Source organism: Ovis canadensis, chromosome 3 (genome assembly GCF_042477335.2).
Source record: "Ovis canadensis isolate MfBH-ARS-UI-01 breed Bighorn chromosome 3, ARS-UI_OviCan_v2, whole genome shotgun sequence".
In the NCBI taxonomy this organism is placed as follows: domain Eukaryota; kingdom Metazoa; phylum Chordata; class Mammalia; order Artiodactyla; family Bovidae; genus Ovis; species Ovis canadensis.
The window spans coordinates 178,337,253-178,359,474 of record NC_091247.1 but is presented as its reverse complement, the minus strand read 5'-3'; the positions used below and the strand labels follow the sequence as shown (position 1 = coordinate 178,359,474).

At 41.2% G+C, this 22,222-nt stretch overlaps 1 protein-coding gene across 1 annotated transcript; it reads left to right on the top strand.

Annotated features, from left to right (window-relative positions):
* C3H12orf42 (chromosome 3 C12orf42 homolog) lies at window positions 1-22,153 on the top strand. Its single transcript, XM_069581979.1, is given in 3 exon segments — window positions 1-20; window positions 21,858-21,948; window positions 21,950-22,153. Coding segments are annotated over 3 exon segments (315 nt in total).
* Window positions 22,154-22,222: the final 69 nt, after the last annotated feature.

The window sequence follows — 22,222 nt, the reverse complement described above, 5'->3', positions numbered from 1 at the left end:
ATGGCCCAGCGGTATTTAAGGTAACAGAAAACAGTCCATGGTGCAGCTGCAAATGTTCATTCCTGGGGTGCAGGACTCAGTTCACAAAACTGTACTTTTCGCTTTGTCTTGAAGAAGGCCTCCTTTGTCTAACTCCTGGGACTAATTCTTTTAGGGTTAGGGGGAGAGTTAAACTAATAAGTTATTAATTAAGATCTGCAATTTTAATTAATCATATTTCACTCTTAATGAAGTGATACATTACTCATAAGTCATCATCATTTCTCATCCTTTCCTACTTAGAAGTCAATAGTTATGAAATAGTTATGAGTCAATAGTTATGAAAACTGCATGCAATTTTAGAGTTTATTGAAAGCTTATGGACTCTAAATATTACAGCATAGTAATATTGCAGGGTTTATAATTGAAATATCAATCTAAAAATGATACAGGGCATTACAATGACATCCCCTAAAAGCACAGTTGACATACACTGTTAATGCTAGTGAATGATTACTATTCAAAGAGTCAACAGAGGATTTTCTGATTTTTGCCATAGTATTAAAAATGTTTTGGGGAAATTGATGTGAACATCAAACAAGTTTTGTTATTTAGAAATCTCCATAGACAGTATGCATTTCAAAATTCTTTTTGCCCTGTAGAAAATGAAGATAATATTTGATCTACCGAATATGAAGCTAGGCCACATAGAATGATCACATCAGAGTCTGTCATATGACAGACTTAGCAAAAGAGAGTGCTTCTTTTTAATATCCTTAGTTGGGGTGGAACTCAGATCTCTGGATACCAGCTTTGTTTTTTTCTTGATTTGCATCTTAAGCTTGAATTTTGAAAATGAAATGTAACCAAGAGGAAAAAGAGAGAAATATATAACCCCATACAAAATTAATAAATCTGTTTTTGTATATTCAATAGCACCTCTATATTTCTGACAGTGAGCATCAAAAATCTTCCTCTTACTTATTATCCCTTTTAAGTCTATAATCGCCACCAGCGCTTTCACCATGCTATTGTACTGACCTTTGTTTCTTCATTTTATGTTGTCTGCACAGTCCTGATCAACTAATTTAATTTTTTCTGTTGCTAAACTGTATTTTTTTTTTTTTTGGCTGAGTTGACTGGATGTTTGGCTTTGTGTAGACACAGCCTCACTGTAAGTTGGCCCCCTAATTCAATAATTCACCATGAAGACTGGTTTTTATCCTCAGTGTGTTGAACAGGCATCTAATCAACCATTAATTTCCTTTTTGTTGGATGAACATAATAACTATTTCTGTCTTTCTTTCTAATGGGAGACAGAGGCAAAGAGGCTTAGTAGCTGCCCTAAGTCAGAAATGACGGTTGAGGAATTCAGCTTTACGAATCCGTATAGTATTCGGGATTAATGTGGTGAGAAAAGACCAGACTTTGGGGGAAAAAGAGATGGAAGAGAACTCATGGATATGTATACCTATTGGGTGCTAACCATTGTGCTAAGTACTTTAAGTCAAGCCTAGAGGATTGCTTCTGCCGATGAAGAGTTTGGAAGAGTTTGGGACAGGCCTCTTAATTTCACTAGGTCTATTTCTTCATCATCTGTAGAGTGCAACAGATAGAGTGGAACTGAGCAATATTTCATTTTTTTATGTACATAAATGCAATATTTCCAGTAGAAAATGAGCAATTATTATTGTTATTAGCAGCCTTGTCATTATTGTTCTTGTCTTTTGAATTTATTAAGAGGTGGTAATAAATGTTACTATATTTATGAGGATCAAAATTCTTCATAACTCATCTAAGTAACTTTTTAAAATAAATATCCCATTTATTTAAGAGAAACAACAGATGAACCTAATAGCATTCTTGTGAATTTAGACATTTGTGATGGAGAGATCAGTTTAAACGTATAAAGAAGCACAGTTTCAGTTAACGTGATACAATAATAGTGACTAGTTTTATTAAAACTATTTGAATACTCATGGAGATCAATCAGAATTGCTTTGGTCAGAAAGAGAGGTATCTTATACATCTAAATTAAATGGAATTTGGGGTGAGTCAGGCCTCAAGGAACGTCTGAACCAGGGAATATGAGCTTCCTTAAGACCCTCCATCTTGTGCCTCTCATTCTCTCTGCATGTTGCCTTTATTTTCTCAGAGAAGCTTCTTCAATGAAAGCTGAAAACATGGCCTCCAATAATTTTCATTTCACATGTCACAGCATCCCCTCTGGAAAGGAACTGAAATATAGTCTCTTAGGTCCTAAGAACAAAAACCCATTGAAACAGTCTCATTGTCCAAGCGTGCATCAATTGCATGAACCTGGACCCATCAACTCTGGAAAGGCAGTAGGGTACCATCTTGAGTGATTTTTGTCATTGTAGTGAAATCTAATAATCACAAGACTCTCATTCAAACCACTTAGAGCCATAGAATCATTGTCCCAAGTGTATGTCTGAGTGGTCACACTAAAATATGATTATATGTAAACAAAACATTGCCAACAGAGATTTCTTTAGAATTTCCTTACATACTTAAATGCTTGTCCTTATAAGTTACTGCATTTATTTTGAAAATATTCACTCACAGAGTGCAACATAGTAGACAGTGTGTTGAATTCAGAAAAGTATAACTATACAGATTCTTCCCTCAAATAATTTATATATATTTTTTTTGTTAAAAAATGCACACTTATCTAAGACTTTCAATTACAGTGTGGTTCATGTCCATTGGGAATACAGGAAGAACTAGAGCCATTCAGGATTCAGGGAGAGGGCTGTGAGGGGGAATCTTCATCAAAACAGTAGTACATATCCTGGGCCTTGAAGGCTAATACACTGTCGACAGGTGGACCACATTCTACATGGAGGACCTTCTAAGTGGAATTGACACACAAAGGAAGAAAGAAGACCTTAATGCCAAAACATGTGGCTAAGTGTTGTCACTGATATATTATGTATGTAAGTACTTTGCCTAGCAAACACCCTTTACAAAGATGGTTTAAGCTGACTTTCTCCTATCCCTTATCTGGTTATGCTTTGTTCTGAAATAATGGGTTATGAATTGGTGAGGCTTCATTGTAGTTGCTCAGTGTCTTCTCTATAATACAATAAAGGTGAATTGCTCCAATGCTGAATCCTTCCTTCATGTGCACAAAAATTTCTTTTATTTAACAGAAACGTGTTATAAGTCAAGAGATGATAAATTCAGACTTTGTTACAGTTTTGTTATTGAAAGTTACTACTTATGTACAAAAGTTTGTGGAGGACCTATGAGAGTGAAATTGACATATCCTGTCTCTCTTCTTATGAAGTTTGGAGTAATTTTGAAGATAAGTTGATTCAATAAGCATTTTAAAGTGTTGAGTGTTATGATAAAGCAAATCAGAAGAATGATGACAACATACAGCAGAAGGATCTGAGCATATTGGGAGTTGTGAAAAACCGTGGAGGGAGTAGAAACTAGTCAGAGGAACAGGGGCTGTGGAAAAACACCAGATAGAAAGAAACTGTCTAAATGTCAGGAGAGAGTATGAGAGTATGATGCATCCAAGGAACTAAACAGAATTCTCTCTTTTCTTTCTTTCCCTCTTTTATTCCCTCCCTGACCCCGCGCATGACTGTGATAGTAAGGTCAGAGTGAGGGAGCTGAGATATATACTTATTCACTAATCATTCTCTTGATTATATTCTTTCAGCTTTCTTAAATAATTTTCAACTTTTACTTTAAAATGATGTTTAATAAGCAGAACACCATATTTCTAGTATTGAGCATAGAACAGTTTCTGATCAAGACCATCAAGTAAGAAAGCTTGCTCCCTGCTCTTTGCTGTTGTTTAGTCACTCAGTTGTGTCTGACTCTTTTCCACCCCATGGAGCGCAGCATACCAGGCTTCACTGTCTCCCAGAGTTTGCTCAAACTCATGTCCATCGAGTCAATGATGCCATGAAAGCATCTCATCCTCTGTTGTCCCCTTCTCCTCCTGCCTTCAATCTTTCCCAGCATCAGGGTCTTTTCCAATGAGTCAGCTATTTGCATCAGATGGCCAAAGTATTGGAGCTTCATTATTTCATAATGGTTACTAAACCTGCTCTTAGATTTAGTATTAAATGCATGTGCTACCATTTAGTTTTATTCAGTTCTGCTGTCATACTTTATGTAGGTTTTAACAAAGATGCAGTGTTGTCCTCAGTCCCAGACCTTTGAGTCCTTTGGTGCCAATTGTATTAAACCTTATTGACAGAATTTTCATGAACTTGTTGGTCTTTACTATTAAGAAGACCATTCAAGACTCTAAGCTGTTAAACTATGTGATTTCTCTTCTCAGTGTGGAAAGTTATACCTATAAGAAGGAGATGCCATTTGGTCTAATGATTACATGTTATTAAATTAATATTTTAATTGGGTTGCCTGATTATTCTAACCCCCTGAGACCTCAAGGTATATTTCTTAAACACAATCTCTCGCCATAATGTCTGCTGCTTCAAAGAAGTGAAAGGAGATTTGTTAAGAGAGGAGATCATCACTCAAGATCATTGCCTTGTTGCTGTCACCTGTCAGACTAATACATTTATTTGGACAACAGTAGTTTCTGACAGTTTATAAAGTTCTCTTTCTCGGTTGTGAAATATGATGGATGTGCCATACCAGTGACCTTTACACAAGGCCACATGTTAATATTCAGGACCTTCCTTTTGTTGGCCTCAAACAATGGCTGTCATTAAGAAAGCTTGGTTTGCCAATATGCCCTCTGTTAGGATGCTGGACTACTCCTGATTGGTCACTAGGAAGTATCATGTGCCTTTGATGGAAATGACATGGAAGATGTATGGTCGAAGTGCTGTGCTCAGCACCACTGCTGTGCAGGGGAGAAAACCACTATGACCCAAATAGCCCTGCCTTCAAACAATGTCGCACCAACCAAAGACAACATATTGGGAAGAAAAATGCTTGTAAACTGCGTGTGTTAGAAGATGTATTGGCCAGACGGCCATAGGGCAATCTTTGAACTATTGAAATCTTTAGAAATATTGTTTGGTTCTGAAACAATACTTACAAACCTAATTAATCAAGCATAGATGGTTTATTTTCAGGCTTTCCACAGTGTGTTTCTTTAATGCAAGAATAGGGTCTGTTGGGTTCTTTTTGCTGTTTCACAGAGGCATGCAAAAACTCAGCATGGGCATTCATGTTCATACAAGTTGAAGCTCTAAATTTCAAAATAATATCTACATAGATCTCCGGTGATCCCTTCAACAAAGGCCGGGGTTGGGGGTAGCCTGGATTCCTTTTTCAATTGTTTCTGATTCTATGTGTGACTTTTTCTTCCCACCCTTCTTAATGTTATTCATCAGCATCATTTAAGAAAGATCATCATTCCCATTGCATTCTCTGGCTTGAGGGGAAAACACTTTTGCCTTTTTTCTTACAGAATAAATACAATAAAAGTTTTCTTTCCTGAATATGTGCCGTTGAATGGTGTGATTTAAAATGTTTTCCAGTCTTAGTATCTCATTTTAAAAAGGGTCACTGAGAAACTGCACATTCTCAAGGGGGAAAGGGTGAGCAACTTAAAAACCATTTCATGTAAGAAGGCTGGGGTGCCATCTGGAGTGTTACAGATAGACAGACAGGTAGCAGAAGCCCTTTGTGTCTCAAGCAAGCTGTGGCTGAAATAGCTCATCATTCAGATGAAAGAATTGTACAAGTACTTGGTTGCATGCAAAACAATGCTTGGCCAGAGTTTTAGCAAGACATGAAATATTGCACTGGGTCATGGCAGTTGAATTGCGTTGAGTACAATCCCCAAGAGTCAAATCCTGATTATTTATTTTGAGGCAAATTATCAACTTTGTGGATTATCCATGTGCTCCCCACTGTGTCCTCCAGGGCTATGCCACTATGTATCAGCTGGTTAGAATATCAGAGGCAGGAGAAAGGAAAGGGGTGGAAACTCAACCCACAATCACATTGCTTGTAAGCAATTCCGATTAAAGATGTGATGGGTGGAGAGATGCTATTGGGAAAATGAAAAATTTAAAATCACTGTGCAGTCCTGTTTTATACCCACCAGAATAGCACACACTGAAAAACACAATAAAGTAATAGCAAGTGTTGACAAGTATGTGGAATAATAGGAAGACTTATACAGTGCTGGTAGGAGTGTCAGTTGGTAAAACCGCTTTGGAAAACTGTAATATCAAAGACATGGATACCCTAGGACTTGGCCATTCTACTCCTAGAGAAACTAGAGTACATGCAACAGAAGACATGCATAAAAATGTTTATAGCAACCTTTTTTTTTTGTAATATTAAGACCAAAACAAAAGCAAATTTCATGCATATACTCATCAGTAAGGGAATGGATGAATAATTTATAGATATTTGTATAATGAAATTGAGTTGGTCTGTGGCTGTTTGTTTCCTTTAAACAATATGTATATGTCATCTATTGGTTTCCTAGGTGGCTCACTGGTAAAGAATCCATTTGCCAAGCAGGAGACATGGATTTGATCCCTGAATTGGAAAGATCCCCTGGAGAAGGAAATGGCAACCCACTCCAGTACTGTTGCCTGGGAAATCCTATGGACAGAGGAGCCTGGTGGGCTATAGTCCTTGGGGTCACAAAGAGTCGGACACAATTTAACAACTAAACTGCAGCATATGTCACCTATACTCTTATAACCATGATATTAAGTTATAAAATGTGAAATTCCCTACATATAACAATTTTTATCCTATAAAACAGCACTTTTGTATGGTAACATAACGTTTCCAAAAATAAAGTAGTTAAATAAAAGATGTTTCATGCAATGAAAAATAACCTCAGAAACTCACAGAATTATTAGGGCTAGAGGATACTTTAAAGGTCATTTTAATTCTTCCATCACTGAAGAAATCAAGGCCTTCAGACAGTTATTAAATGGATTCACCAGAAACCAAATGTAGTGGCTCTTAAATTATACCTCATGTTTAAAAAATTTAAAAACAAAATATTTGGACATGCATCTGTGTCCCTGGTCTGAAGACTCTATGATTCAAATGCAACTGCATAAGATGGATGGTGTCATGGGCAAAGGGGAAGTGTATCTGCATGCACTTGGGTGACCTTCCAGTGTCCTTTTACCCAAGGACTCTGATCCCTTGCGTCCTTTTACTAGAGGAAGAGAGGTGGTTGAGTGACCCAGGAGAAGGCACATCCCTCCCCCAGAAGGCAGGGAAGGCACCCTCTTACTTAGCAGAGTCCCTCAGCGAGGACAACTGCCTGCCCCTCTTGTGGTCATTTCATCCTCCCACATCCCTGACAGACATCGGTAATTTCCCTTAGAGTGAGACACAGTCCTGGAACTCTTGAAAAATTGAAGCACAAAGGGGTACTGGTGCCCAAAATGGAAGCTTCTTAGTATCGGATATGACACTAGAGCCAGAAAGAATGATTGTGGTGAACTGAGCAACATGGACTAATCCTCGAGGAAAGACTTGCCTTGCTGCACCCAGGCAAGTCTGCAGAAAGGGAGGATGGAGGGGGATAAGGTGGACAGAATGAATAAAGCGAGGTAAACTGGTTGAATGAAAAGGTATTATTTTCCACTTGAGTCCTTATTGCTGAAAGAGTCCATTTAGGAGCTACAGAAGGAGAGAAAGGAAGAACATTTTCCAACAACAGCAACAACAATAATAGCATCTAAGTCTTACTGAGTACCCCCTACCTGTCACACAGGGCTCTAAACTCTTGTTTATTAACTATTTAAAATCTGCACCTCAACCCTAAGTGGTAGATATGATCTTATTGCCATTTTGTGAATGGGAAAACTGAGGCACGGGGCACTTAAGTAGCTTGACTTAAGCAGCACAGCCCGGAAGAGGTGAGCCAGATTTGATCCAAGAAGTCTGGGCTCAGAGCTTGTGCACTTGGCCTCTAGGCTTTACAATGTTCAGGTCAGGGCTTGATGCCTTCAGCCTCTTCCCATGGACTTAAAAAAACTGTCACTCTGCCCCTAGGGGAAGTGGTGACATTGAGGTGGCAGACTTCATTCAAATCCACTGTGTGGTCTAAAAATACTTTAAAAGCACGTGTCATTAGAGTTTTCAGTATTAAATGAAGACCTAGTTAAGGTTTAGGTTTGATGTTAGTTATGTAGGAGATGGGTTTTCCTGGTGGCTCAGCTGGTAAAGAATCTGCTTGCAATGCAGGAGACCTGGGTTCCATCCCTCGGTTGGGAAGATTCCCTGGAGAAGGGAATGGCAATCTACTCCAGTATTCTTGCCTGGAGAATTCCATGGACAGAGGAGCCTGGAGGGCTACAGCCCATGGGGTCACTAAGAGTCAGACATAACTGAGCAACTAACACACTTTAATGCAGGAGATGAAATAAATTATTTAGCCTCTATTTTGAGCTTCCCAGGTGGCTCAGATGGTAAAGAATCTGCCTGCAATGGGCAAGACCTGGGTTTGATCCCTGGGTTGGGAACATCCCCTGGAGAAGAAAATGGCAACCCACTCCAGTCTTTTTGCCTGGAGAATCCTGAGGACAGAGGAGCCTGGTGGGCTACAGTCCGTGGGGTTGCAAAGAGTTGGACACAACTGAGTGACTAACACACACAGCCCCTATTTATGCATACAGTTCAGGGCAAGATGAACTTAGGGAATGAATTTCCTCTGGATTTTTATTTCTCCTTCTAGGACAAGTGCCTCTAGTCTCTTCATAACATGCTGGAGTTAGAAGCCCAAGAGAGAAAAAGACATAGGTCTGGGACTCAAAGACTTAGAAGTTCTGTGTTGAGGGGAAAATGCCAGGAGTAGGTGTGAGGAGTATGCCACCCTGTTCTGCGGCAGCCCAGAGGGGACGCCGCGTGCAGGGGGCTACCACAATTGTCTTTTCCTAATGAATAGAAAATGAATAAATCTGCATCTGTCATGATGTATCGTGAGCTATTTTGCAGCTCAAGAGAAAGATGAATTGTTTCTGTGAAAAAATAACACTCAGCTCTGAGGTTTATCTTATTTGCCTTGAAATCTCCTGTCTGCCACAATATTATTTCAAGAGAAATAGCAACAGATGGAACACCTGTGCGACAGCTTAAGAGGCACAGTTGCCTACACATTGAAATAACCTGCTAAACTTGAATGTCAGGAAGAATTTCTTAAGATGAGAAACACCCAAAAACAAGTAGTTGAGAAAAGTAGAGTCTTTACATCAGTGAGTGAGCCTGGGGAGAGGTTTGGGTTAGACTGTGGGCTTTCGTGGGACCTGATTTCAGTCACCGGTCTTCAGGCAGAGTACTTAGCCTAAAGTGCCCTGCCTTCTTCTGCACAGAAGTTACATGCTGGTTGCATCAGCTGCTGGCAAAGGCATGTCCAGAAGGGTGGTCAGTGCTCACTATTTGCAAGCTGTTGTCATGGACATATGTATCCCTCCCTTCATTAAGCCGCTTCCCTGGTGGCTCTGTGGTAAAGAATCCACCTGCCAATACAAGAGACACAGGTTTGATCACTGGGTCAGGAAGATCTTTTGGAAAAAGACATGGCAACCCACTCCAGTATTCTTGCCTATGAAATCTCATGGACGGAGGAGCCTGGCAGGCTACAGTCCATGGGGTCACAAAGTGTTGGACACAACTGAGTGACTTAGCACCTCATCAAGCCCAGTTCATGGTAGTCACATGTTTCTTCTTGCACCACTGGCATTAATGGGGCAGTAGAAAAAAACCAAACTCCTTCAAAATCTAAGACCTGTGTCCCAACCCCAGCTTCTCTGGTGCTTGATTCATGATATAGACAGATGCTTACTTTCAACCTCAGGTTCCTCCTGAGCGAATAAACTGAAGAGTTGTGGTCTGAATCAAGTGGTGATTACTGGTATGAAAGCAAATAGCATAAGGAATATCTAAGCTGTAAAGTAGCAGATACTTCTGGTATCTGTCATGAGGACTGTTCACAGAGAGATAATGCTTGGAGGAGAGAGACATCCCTGAGGTCATGGCTCTAGCTTGTTCGTGAATGTTTGGGATGTGTACAGTTTGTAACAGTACCTGACACTTCTGATAACTGAGACTGGTGGCTCTACACATCATAATCCCCAAGGGGCTTACTAACTACAAGACTGGGACCCTGGGACCATGTGCTTGTATTTTTCAGAGCCTGCCAGGTACTGGTGCATGAACAGCTAAGACTGAGAAATACTGAAGCAGACTCAAGAGCCAAATAATGTAACAAAGAGCACTGGAATTTCAATCCTGAGCAATGGATTGGGGCTCAAGTTCTGCCACTGTCTTGGTAGGGAGATTTGAAAAATTGAAAAAAATAAAGACACAGCCATTGGAAATTGAGAAAGGCCATTGCATTTCTATCAACACTCTCTGGTTGTTTAATGCCCAGACTACTAGTGAAATCAAGATTTCCAGGAGAAATCCTGGAAAGCTGGAATCAAGATGGCCTGGAGAAATATCAGTAACCTCAGATACACAGATGACACCACCTTTATGGCAGAAAGTGAAGAAGAACTAAAGAGCCTCTTGATGAAAGTAAAAGAGGAGAGTGAAAAAGTTGGTTTAAAACTCAACATTCAGAAAACTGAGATCATGGCATCCAGTCTCATCACTTCATGGCAAATAGATGGGGAAATAATGGAAACAGTGTGAGACTTTATCTTTTTGGGCTCCAAAACTACTGCAGATGGTGACTGTAGCCATGAAATAAAAGATGCTTGCTCCTTGGGAGACAAGCTATGACCAACCTAGATAGCATATTAAAAAGCAGAGACATTACTTTGCCAACAAAGGTCTGTCTAGTCAAGGCTATGGTTTTTCCAATAGTCATGTATGGATGTGAGAGTTGGACCATAAAGAAAGCTGAGTGCCAAAGAATTGATGCTTTTGAACTGTGGTGTTGGAGAAGACTCTTGAGAGTCCCTTGGACTGCAAGGAGATCAAACCAGTTCATCTTAAAGGATATCAGCCCTGAATATTCATTGGAAGGACTAATGCTGAAGCTGAAGATCCAATACTTTGGCCACCTGATGTGAAGAACTGACTCATTGGAAAAGACCATGGTGCTGGGAAAGATTGAAGGCGGGAGGAGAAGGGGACGACAGAGGATGAGATGGCTGGATGGCATCACCGACTCAATGGACATGTGTTTGAGCAAGCTCTGGGGCTTGGTGAAGGACAGGGAAGCCTAGTGTGCTGCAGTTCATGGGGTCGCAAAGAGTTAGACATGACTGAATGACTGAACAGAACTGAACTGGTGAAAGTGAAAGCAGTTCAGTCATGTCTTACTCTTTGCGATCTCTGTCCATGGAATTCTTCAGGCCAGAACACTGGAGTGGGTAGCCTTTCCCTTCTCCAGAGGATTTTCCCAACCCAGGGATTGAACCCAGGTCTCCTGAACTGTGGACAGATTCTTTACCAGCCGAGCCACAAGGGAAGCCCAGACTACTGGTGTTTCTATTCAATTCAGGCAACCTGGCAGTTGTATCATAGAGGAAACCTGAAATTCACGCAGGTGAAATTGGGAGGGTCTGAGTTCCTGTGCTGAAGTCCATTTTGCAAAAAATCAGCTGATCAATTTAACCTCAAAATGATGGACTCTGTTGATGTGGGTAACATTTTGCCTTTGTTGTGGTACCTTAGTATATCATAGGAGTTCAAGGAATATTGGTTGAATAACTAAACAAACATAGTCACCAGCTGTCTCAACATCATATAAGTTGACTTTGATAATTATTCCCTATATAAAACTTGCCTATTTTCCTTTCTATCTATCTATCTAAATGTGCCTTTTTATGTAGCAAATACAAAGTTACTTACTTGCTTTTATGATAAGGAGTGAAATCTCTGATGCAGAGGTAGTGAGACTGAGGGCCCTGGTGGCATATAAACAGAAGTGGGTGATGATGGATGGTGAAGGTCAGCCTCAGATGGCCTTTAAGTTCTCTTTCAACCCATAACTTCTGGAGTGTGAGGGTACTTAAAGTGCTTTCAGGCCCTCCAATCTGTTCTTGATATTTGAACAAAAGAGAGGGCAGATCAAATGCTGTGGGTTCCAAGGCTGTAGATTTTCCTTTGGGATCAAGAGTCCCATAGCTACTCTTTTCAAAGATTCTAGAAGTTTCTCTGCATTTGGGAAAGACTTAGATTTGTTTACCATTTCAAATTCTGGGCTTTATGATGAAAAGGACGAGACAGTTAAGATTAAAATGAAAAGCTAGGTCTCCCTAAAGCGTTGGAGGAAGTTGAGACTTCTAGAACTCTATAGTCTGCTTAGGCACAGAGCTTGCAAACAAATCCCCATGGCTCCAAGCCAAGTATTTAACAAATCATGTTCTAAGATGAAGATGGTATGAGAGGAGGTGAATGATGGTGTGACTTTTATAGGGCTGGCTGCAGCTCAAAGATGCACACTGGTGGCCCTTGATGATTCAAAGAGCAGGTGTTATGTGGAATCCAAACCATATATTTTTCCAAATTGAATTACCAATATTTAAAAATCAGAAGCTTTTACATATATAAAAACCATATGTCTGCTTCTCCTGAAATCCAGAAAAATCTGTCTTCACTGGGCCCACATTCCCTCAGGACAATAAAAGAAGGTCTGAGAAGTGACTGCCCCTTCTGATGGAATATACTCCCAGGGTGCTCCCACTTGACCTCTTCTCTCATTTCTAATATTATATGTGGGGCCTCTGGAGGCATTTCTTTTGATTCCCTACTGAAGACAAAGCTGTGGTTTAGGAATGGTGTGTCCTGGTACCTAACATGGTGAGCGTCTTTGCCACTTGACTGAACATTGAGCACAGGGAATGCAAGTCTTTTTAACAGTTGGTACACCCTGGGAGAATTCTCTGGTGGTTCAGTGGTTAAGACCCCGCCTTCCAATGCAGGGGGCACAGGTTTGATCCCTGGTCAGAGAAATAAGATCTCACATGTCTCAAGGTCCCCCCCCAAAAGCAAAATATAAAGCGGAATCAATATTGTAACAGATTCAATAAAAACTTTAAAAATGGTCCACATTATAAAATCTAAAAAAAAAAAAAATTTTTTTTTCCCCAAAAGGGAGTTGTATCCTGGCACAGTTTCTGCCACATAGTAGAACCGAAGAAATCCACTTCATTCCTGTCTCCACTCCACACTTCCTTACCTCTTAGGTTTTATTCTTTCCTATTCCCCAAACCTAAACAATTTTTTTTTCAGTGAAAAGGGCTGCTATTAATAATTATTCTTAGATAACACGTGTGAGTTGGACTCTTTGTGGGTATATTAGCTTCCGAGGACTGTCATAACAAAAACCCCAAACTGGATGACTTAAAACAGAATTATTATCTCACAGTTCTGGAAGCAGAAGTTGGAAATTCAGGCATCATCAGGCTTGACCCCTCTGGAGGTTCCAGGGGAGAAGCCATTTCATGTCTTCCTCTTAGCTTCTGGACGATGCTACAGTCCTCGGTTACCTTGGCTTGCGGCTACGCCACTCCACTCTCTGCCTCTGCCATCACGTGGCATTCTTCCTGTGTGTCTGTTTTCTCTTCTTATAAGGACACAAGTCACATTGGACTAAGGCCTTAACACTAACAACCTCAGAATTTCCCTGATGCTTTAGCAGGTAATCCGTCTGCAATGCAGACACAGGAGATGCTGGTTTGATCATTGGGTAGTCGGGAAGACCCCTGGAGGGGAGTATGGCAACCCACTCCAGTATTCTTGCCTGGAGAATTCCATGGACAGAAGAGCCTGGCAGGCTACAGTCCATAGATTCGCAACGAGTCAGACACGATGGAAGAGACTTAGCACAAAACACAGCAACCTCATCCTGATTTGACTGCATCTACAAGACCCTATTAACAAATAATGTATGTTCACTGATATAGAAGGTTAAAACCTCAACATATCTTCTTGGGGGACTCAACTAAACCCATAAGCTTCAAACTAGCTTTTCTGACCTGAAAAAAATAGAGCCAATAATTCTGTTTGTTAGATGATGTTCTGATGAGGCTAAATGACCAGCGTGCCCAGGCTCTCATTCAGCACCTGCAGCATAGCTTGACCTCAGTGAAAGCACGGTCCATGTCTTTTCTTCCAGTCCACGTGTTTTCTCTCTTCTTCTCTTGCTTGGGCACCTGGATCCTCGGCTTCTTTGTCATTTTGTTTGCTCCTGAGAGAAACATGAAACAAACAAAATCCATCCATGACTTGATTTCACCCTTCCTGCCATTAATTTAGTAGGTGCTATCGAAGTGTATTCCTTCAAAATAGTTTACCTTTTATGGTATTTAGAGAAAGGACTCAGTTTCCAATGGCATAGAGAAGACAGTGCTACACTCACCAGTATAGCACCCCCTGGGCCTCCAGTACAGCTTCTTGCAAAGAAGAAAACCATGGAGAAGTGAGTCCCTCCCCAACACCACCCAGTCAGTGGGAAGAGACCCCACTCATCTTCACTGTCGGGCAAAATGTGAACATGGGAGCCAGAGGCACACCCAAATGGACCTGGGGTAGTTTATTTCTAGAACAGTCAATGACAAAAACGTGTGTTCAGGCCCACTTAGTAAATCCTATGCACCTGGAGGCCATAGGGACACACATCCAGGGGCCAATGAGACTTCAGAACCTGCCCTCTTGCAGTTCCGAGGGAGATTCTGTTCCATCGGTTGAGTATCAGTTCGTGCTTTCTGTTTTTTACCTCTTTTCATTTGGCCATATTTTGCTTTTAACTTCGATAGAAACAAGCAAAATTATTTGACTCAAGGGCAGATACTGTTCTGCTGCTGCTGCTGCTGCTAAGTCGCTTCAGTTGTGTCCGACTCTGTGCCACCCCATAGACAGCAGCCCACCAGGCTCCCCCATCCCTGGGATTCTCCAGGCAAGAACACTGGAGTGGGTTGCCATTTCCTTCTCCAATGCATGAAAGTGAAAAGTCAAAGTGAAGTCGCTCAGTCGTGTCCGACTCTGCGACCCCATGGACTGCAGCCTACCAGGCTCCTCCGTCCATGGGATTTTCCAGGCAAGAGTACTGGAGTGGGGTACCATTGCCTTCTCCGAGATACTGTTCTAAAACATTCTATAAAAACTGTAGTTGCCAAGTTTTCATGGAAATCCACTTGTTGCCACATATTATATTGGAGGAGAGAACAGGTATGAGCTAATGACACATGTTTGATGATTCAGTTATTGTACCTGATAATGGTGATGAGGGCAATTGTCATCATCAGCAACCTAGCCTCTCACCAAATGCCAGATTCTGTGCTGAGCATTTCACATTATTTTATGAAATCCTCATATAACTCTCTTGGGCAGTTAATGTTATTATCCCCGGTTTACAGATAAGGAGGTGGTACTAGTGATAAAGAATCTGCTTGCCAATGCAGGAGTCATAAGAGATGCAGGTTTGATCCCTGGTTTGGGAAGATCCCCTGGAGGAGGTCATGGCAACCCACTCCAGTATTCTTGCCTGGAGAATCCCATGGACAGAGGAGCCTGACGGGCTACAGTCCATGGGGTCACAAAACGTCAGACATGACTGAAGTGACTTAGCATGCACGTACACACAGATAAGGAAGGTGTAAATTCATAGCACAAGTTAATGTATATAAAAATTAATTATAAAACTGCATAATAGGATGCATGAAGATGGACCAGAAAGAATAAGCTTTGAAATCATGGAAACCTGAGTTCAGAACCAGAAAGACTTGACCTCAAATTTCTGCTGTCTCCAGTTTCAGTTCTTTAGCCATTATCAAGTCCCATAAATGTTCTTTGAGCCTGGTATTTTCTGTAAACTGACAATCACTGCCTTGATGAGATGTTGTTGATATAAAATTCCCTGAACACAGCAGAGCTGACTAAATGGTGGTTGTGAGGATAGCGGTGGTGTTCTGACTGCAGGAGAGATGAAATGTAAGGAAACAACATGTACCTCCAAATATTCTAAAAAGTGTCGTGTAGAATAAGGATTAGTCTCATTTTATGTAGCTCCTTTATGGTTTTATAATGTGCTAGTTTCTGCTCTACAACAAAGTGAATCAGCTATATATATACATATATCCCCTCCCTCTTGGACTTCCCCAGCATCGCATCCCTCTAGGTCATCACAGGGCACCAAGCTGAGCTCCCTGTTATGCAGCACGTTCCCGCTAGCTATCTGTTTTACACACGGTAGTGTGTATATGTCAATCCTAATCTCTTGATTCATCCCACCCTGCTCTCCCCCGACTGTGTCACAAGTTTGTTCTTTACATCTGTGTCTCTATTCCTGCCCTGCAAACAGGTTCATCCATACAGTTTTTGTAGATTCCACATTTATGCATTAACATTAGACATGTGTTTTTCTCTTTCTGACTTACTTCACTCTGTATGGCAGACTCTAGGTCAATCTCCATCTCTACAAACGACCCAATTTCATTCCTTTTTATGGTTGAGTAATATTCCATTGTATGCATGCTCCACATCTTCTTTATCCATTCATCTGTCGATGGACATTTATATTGCTTCCATGTCCTGGATATTGCAAATAGTGCTGCAATGAACATTGGGATGCATGTGTTATTTTGTTATTTTTTTTTTGTTTTTTTTGTTTTTTTTTTTGCATGTGTTATTTTGAATCATGGTTTTCTCAGGGTATATGCCCAGGAGTGGGACTCTTGGGTCATATGGTAGTTCTATATCTAGTTTTTTTTTTAGAAGCTTTTATGCTATTCTCCATAATGGCTAAATATCAATTTATATTTCCTCCAACAGTGCAAGAGTGTTCCCTTTTCTCCACACTCTCTCTAGCATTTATTGTTTGTAGATTTTTTTTGATGATGGCCATACTGTTTTTTAGGTAACTTTATGGGTTGATTTGGAGAAGGAAATGGCAACCCACTCCAGTGTTCTTGCCTGGAGAAGCCCAGGGACGGGGAAGCCTGGTGGGCTGCCATCTATGGGGTTGCACAGAGTCAGACACGACTGAAGTGACTTAGCAGCAGCAGCAGCATGGGTTAATTTTGATGCAAATATTTGTACAGTTTGTTGGAATTGACCAATAGAAGAAAGAGATTTTGAGAGCCTTCTTTGAACTAGAGGATAATGCCCTTCCTGGGCTGTAAATTGTAAGGTTGGTGCTGGGAGACTTCCACCACAGATGTTGAGTCAGAGATTCTTCTTTTCTGGGAGGATGAGCTTGATGATGGGATGTTGAGGATGCTGGCTAGTTAATACACTTTGAGCCTTATGTATAAGGCAATATAATAAAATCTGAATATGCATCTGCAATTATGGTCCATATGGGTACCTTCTGAGAAAAGAACTGTTATCTCCCCATGGCTTAGATGAGGAACTAGAGGCTTATAGAGATTCTGTTACTTTGGGGAGGGAGGAGCCAGGATTCAAGCCTCCATTCTGACTCCATGTCAGAGCACTCTTATTTTAAGATTCTAAACATGACACTAATAGCACTTGGGTACTAAGCACCACAAAGAAGGGTTGAGTGCTGAAGAACTGATGCTTTCAAAATGTGATTCTTTGGAGTGCCTTGGACTGCCAGGAGATCAAACCAGTCAATCCTAAAGGAAATCAATCCTGAATATTCATTGGAAGGATTGATGTTAAAGCTGAAGCTCCAATACTTTGGCCATCTGATGCATAGAACCGACTCATGGGAAAAGACCCTGATGCTGGGAAAGCTTGAGGGCAGGAGAAGAAGGGGACAGCAGAGGACAGGATGGTTAAATAACATCACCAACTCAATGGACATGAATATGGTCAAACTCTGGGAGAGAGTGGAGGACAGAGGAGCCTGGCATGTTACAGTTCATGGGGTCCAAAGAGTTGGACACAACTTAGCAACTGAACGACCACAGCAACAATTGTGCACTTACTATATACTAGATGGTTTACATTTTATTATGTTCTTCCCTTAGATACTTGCTTAGTTTGAAGAAATGCAAAGGCTTCACAGGTGGCTCAGTGGTAAAGAATCTGCGTGCCAATGCAGAAGACTTGGGTTTGATCCCTGGGTAGGTAAGATCCCCTGGAGAAGTAAATGGCAACTCACTCAGGTATTCTTGTCTGGAGAATCCCATGGACAGAGGAGCCTGTTGGGCTACAGTCCATGGGGTCGCGGAGAGTTGGACATGACTAAAGTGACTGAGCACATACTCACACAGTTCAACACCCACTGTTGGGAATGCAATATGCATTTGAAGTCTGCATATTTTTTTAATTTGCCAGTGATGCTTTTCAGTTCAGTTCAGTTCAATCACTCAGTCGTGTCTGACTCTTTGTGACCCCATGAACTGCAGCACACAGGCCTCCCTGTCCATCACCAACTCCCAAAGTTCACCAAAACTCATGTCCATTAAGTCGGTGATGCCATTCTACCATCTCCTCCTCTGTCATCCCCTTTTCCTTCTGCCCTCAATCTTTCCCAGCATCAGGGTCTTTTCCAGTGAGTCAGCCCTTCCCATCAGATGGCCAGAGTACTGGAGTTTCAGCTTCAACATCAGTCCCTCCAATGAACACTCAAGACTGATCTCCTTTAAGATGAATTGGTTGGATCTCCTTGCAGTCCAAGGGACTCTCAAGTCTTCTCCAACACCACAGTTTAAAAGCATCAATTCTTCAACACTCAGCTTGTTTTGTAGTTCAACACTCACATTCATACATAACTATTGGAAAAACCATAGTCTTGACTAGATGGGCCTTTGTTGACAAAGTAATGTCTCTGCTTTTTAATATGCTGTCTAGGTTGGTCATAACTTTCCTTCCAAGGACTAAACGTCTTTTAATTTTATGGCTGCAATCACCATTTGCACTGATTTTGGAGGACAGAAAAATAAAGTCTGACACTGTTTCCACTGTTTCCCCATCTATATGCCATGAACTGATGGGACCAGATGCCATGATCTTTGTTTTCTGAATGTTGAGCTTTAAGCCAACTTTTTCACTCTCCTCTTTCACTTTCATTAAGAGGCTCTTTAGTTCTTCTTCACTTTCTGCTATAAGGGTGGTGTCATCTGCATATCTGAGGTTATTGATATTTCTCCCAGCAATCTTGACTCCAGCTTGTGCTTCTTCCAGCCCAGCATTTCTCATGATGTACTCTGCATAGAAGTTAAATAAGCAGAGTGACAATATACAGCCTTGACCTCCTCCTTTTCCTATTTGGAACCAGTCTGTTGTTCCATGTTCAGTTCTAACTGTTGCTTCCTGACCTGCATATAGGTTTCTCAAGAGGCAGGTCAGGTGGTCTGGTATTCCCATCTCTTTCAGAATTTTCCACAGTTGATTGTGATCCACACAGTCAAAGGCTTTGGCATAGTCAATAAAGCAGAAATAGATGCTTTCTGGAACTCTCTTGCTTTTCTGATGATCCAGCAGATGTTGGCAATTTGATCTTTAGTTCCTCTGCCTTTTATAAAACCAGCTTGAACATCTGGAAGTTCACAGTTCACATATTGCTGAGGCCTGGCTTAGAGAATTTTTAGCATTACTTTACTAGCATGTGAGATGAGTACAACTGTGCAGTAGTTTGAGCATTCTTTGGCATTGCCTTTCTTTGGGATTGGAATGAACACGGACCTTTTCCAGTCCTGTGGCCACTGCTGAGTTTTCCAAATTTGCCAGTTTTCCATATTGAGTGCAGCACTTTCACAGCATCATCTTTTAGGATTTGAAATAGTTCCACTGGAATTCCATCACCTCCACTGTCTTTGCTCACAGTGATGTTTCCTAAGGCCCACTTGACTTCACATTCCAGGATGTCTGGCTCTAGATGAATGATCACACCATTGTGGTTATCTGGGTCATGAAGATCTTTTTTGTACAGTTCTTCTGTGTATTCTTGCCACCTCTTCTTAAAATTTTCTGCTTCTGTTAGGTCCATACCATTTCTGTCCTTTATTGAGCCCATCTTTGCATGAAATGTCCCCTTGGTATCTCTAATTTTCTTGAAGAGCTCTCTAGTCTTTCCCATTCTGTTGTTTTCCTCTCTGTCTTTGCATTGATTGCTGAAGAAGGCTTTCTTATCTCTCATTGCTATTCTTTGGAACTCTGCATTCAGATGCTTATATCTTTCCTTTTCTCCTTTGCTTTTCACTTCTCTTCTTTTCACAGCTATTTGTAAGGCCTCCTCAGATAGCTATTTTGCCTTTTTGCATTTCTTTTTCTTGGGGATGGTCTTGATCCCTGTCTCCTGTACAATATCATGAACCTCTGTCCATAGTTTATCAGCCACTCTGTCTATCAGATCTATTCCCTTAAATCTATTTCTCACTTCCACTGTATTATCATAATGGATTTGATTTAGGTCATACCTGAATGGTCTAATGGTTTCCCCCGCTTTCTTCAATTTAAGTCTGAATTTGGCAATAAGGAGTTCATGATCTGAGCCACCGTCAGCCTCCGGTCTTGTTTTTGCTGACTGTATAGAGCTTCTCCATCTTTGGCTGCAAAGAATATAATCAGTCTGATTTTGGTGTTGGCCATCTGGTGATGTCTTGGGTTGTTCCAAATAATTGAGCCATCTGCATGCTATTCAAAGTCCTTTAAAAGCTCATAAAAAGCAATTTAAAGCATGTAAGTTATCTTAATACACTACTGAAGAATTAGATTTTAATTTGCAAGGTCAATGGACAGGATTTGTTACATAAATATGATTTTTTTGCCCTTGTTACATGGGATGTTAGTTCCCCGACCAGGGATTGAACCTGTGCCCCCTGCAGTTGAAATGGGGAATCTTAACAACTGTACTGCCAGGAAAGTCCCCTGAAAATGATTTTATATGTATGACATATATTAAGATTTGATATATATATATATATATATCTACATACAAATGCATGTGATATATACATATATATTGTTTAAATAAAGAAAAAATCAAATCTATTATTAGTGTATATGTATGTATTGTGTAGAGCCAACATTAGATTAAAACACAGTTTTAATTTCACATGGTTTGATATTTCTAATAAAGCTCATGAAATGATTGCCTCTTGGATTTTAAATTGTCAGTCATAGTCTAAATGGCTGTAAAATTGTTTGTTTTTCCATGATCTCTAACTCCAGTATAATTTCTATTCAAAACCTTTCCCCAAATTTCAAATATGAGGCTTTATTTTAGTCACTCATTCTTCCCTCTCTTTAGAAGTTTTGGATTGTTTTCCTTGAAATTAAAAGTTTTAGGAGGATTCTGTAAAAATTGTTTTGGGAGAAGGAGGTTCTTTCAAACAATAGGAAAGGAATGCTGCTGCTAAGTCGCTTCAATCATGTCCGACTCTGTGTGACCCCGGAGACGGCAGCCCACCAGGCTTCCCCGTCCCTGGGATTCTCCAGGCAAGAACACTGGAGTGGGTTGCCATTTCCTTCTCCAATGCATGAAAGTGAAAAGTCAAAGTGAAGTCGCTCAGTCGTGCCCGACCCTCAGCGACCCCATGGACTGCAGCCCACCAGGCTCCTCTGTCCATGGGATTTTCCAGGCGGGAGCACTGGAGTGGGGTGCCATCACCTTCTCCAGGAAAGGAATAGATAGCACTTTATTTTCTTAAAGAAACATGGGAAGAACACGAGCATAATGTCAGGGGATTTAAAATTTTTTCTCTCAGCTTGATACAAACGTCGTGGATTTCTGAAACATCCAGTTATCAGGAGAGTTTTCTTCTTTTTTTTTAAGTTTTAGCGGGGGTGGACGGTCGGTCGGTGTAAATTCCTCACAGTTGAGCGCCACCTTGGCTCTTCCTTGCCTTCCAGGTCTTATTCTGAGGCCTTACATTGCCATTGGTCTCTTCCGGAGAAGCCAGACCCCCTTTGCATCGCCCAGAGTCTACTGGAGTTCCTCAGAACTGGAGCTGGTGGAGAAGACAGCAGCCCCAGTAGGTGCACCGACCCGAAAGCCTAGATTCCCAAAGCCGGCTCCCAGGCTCGCCCGGAAATCCAGTCCGAATAGGCACAGTTGCCATGGCACCAAAGATGCTCCCCAAGCATCCTCATTCCCCCCGAGGAAAATGGGCCCGGGGCAGACGCCTCCCTCCACAGTAGTCTGGCAGGAGCTTCCCTTCCTGGATTTGCCAGTACTCCTACCCGTCTCCTCCTCAAGAGGTTAATCAAGGTTTGCTCCTCTCCCCACTCCCGCCCACCCCCGCGTTTCCATACGGTTTGTTCACAGGCCCCTCCTAGGCCGGGGGTGAATGCTCACTTACACTGACCGCTGCGAGGGAATTGTTCGGTGAGTGCTGCCTATCTTCAAATCAATGCCTGCCCAGAACAACAGAAA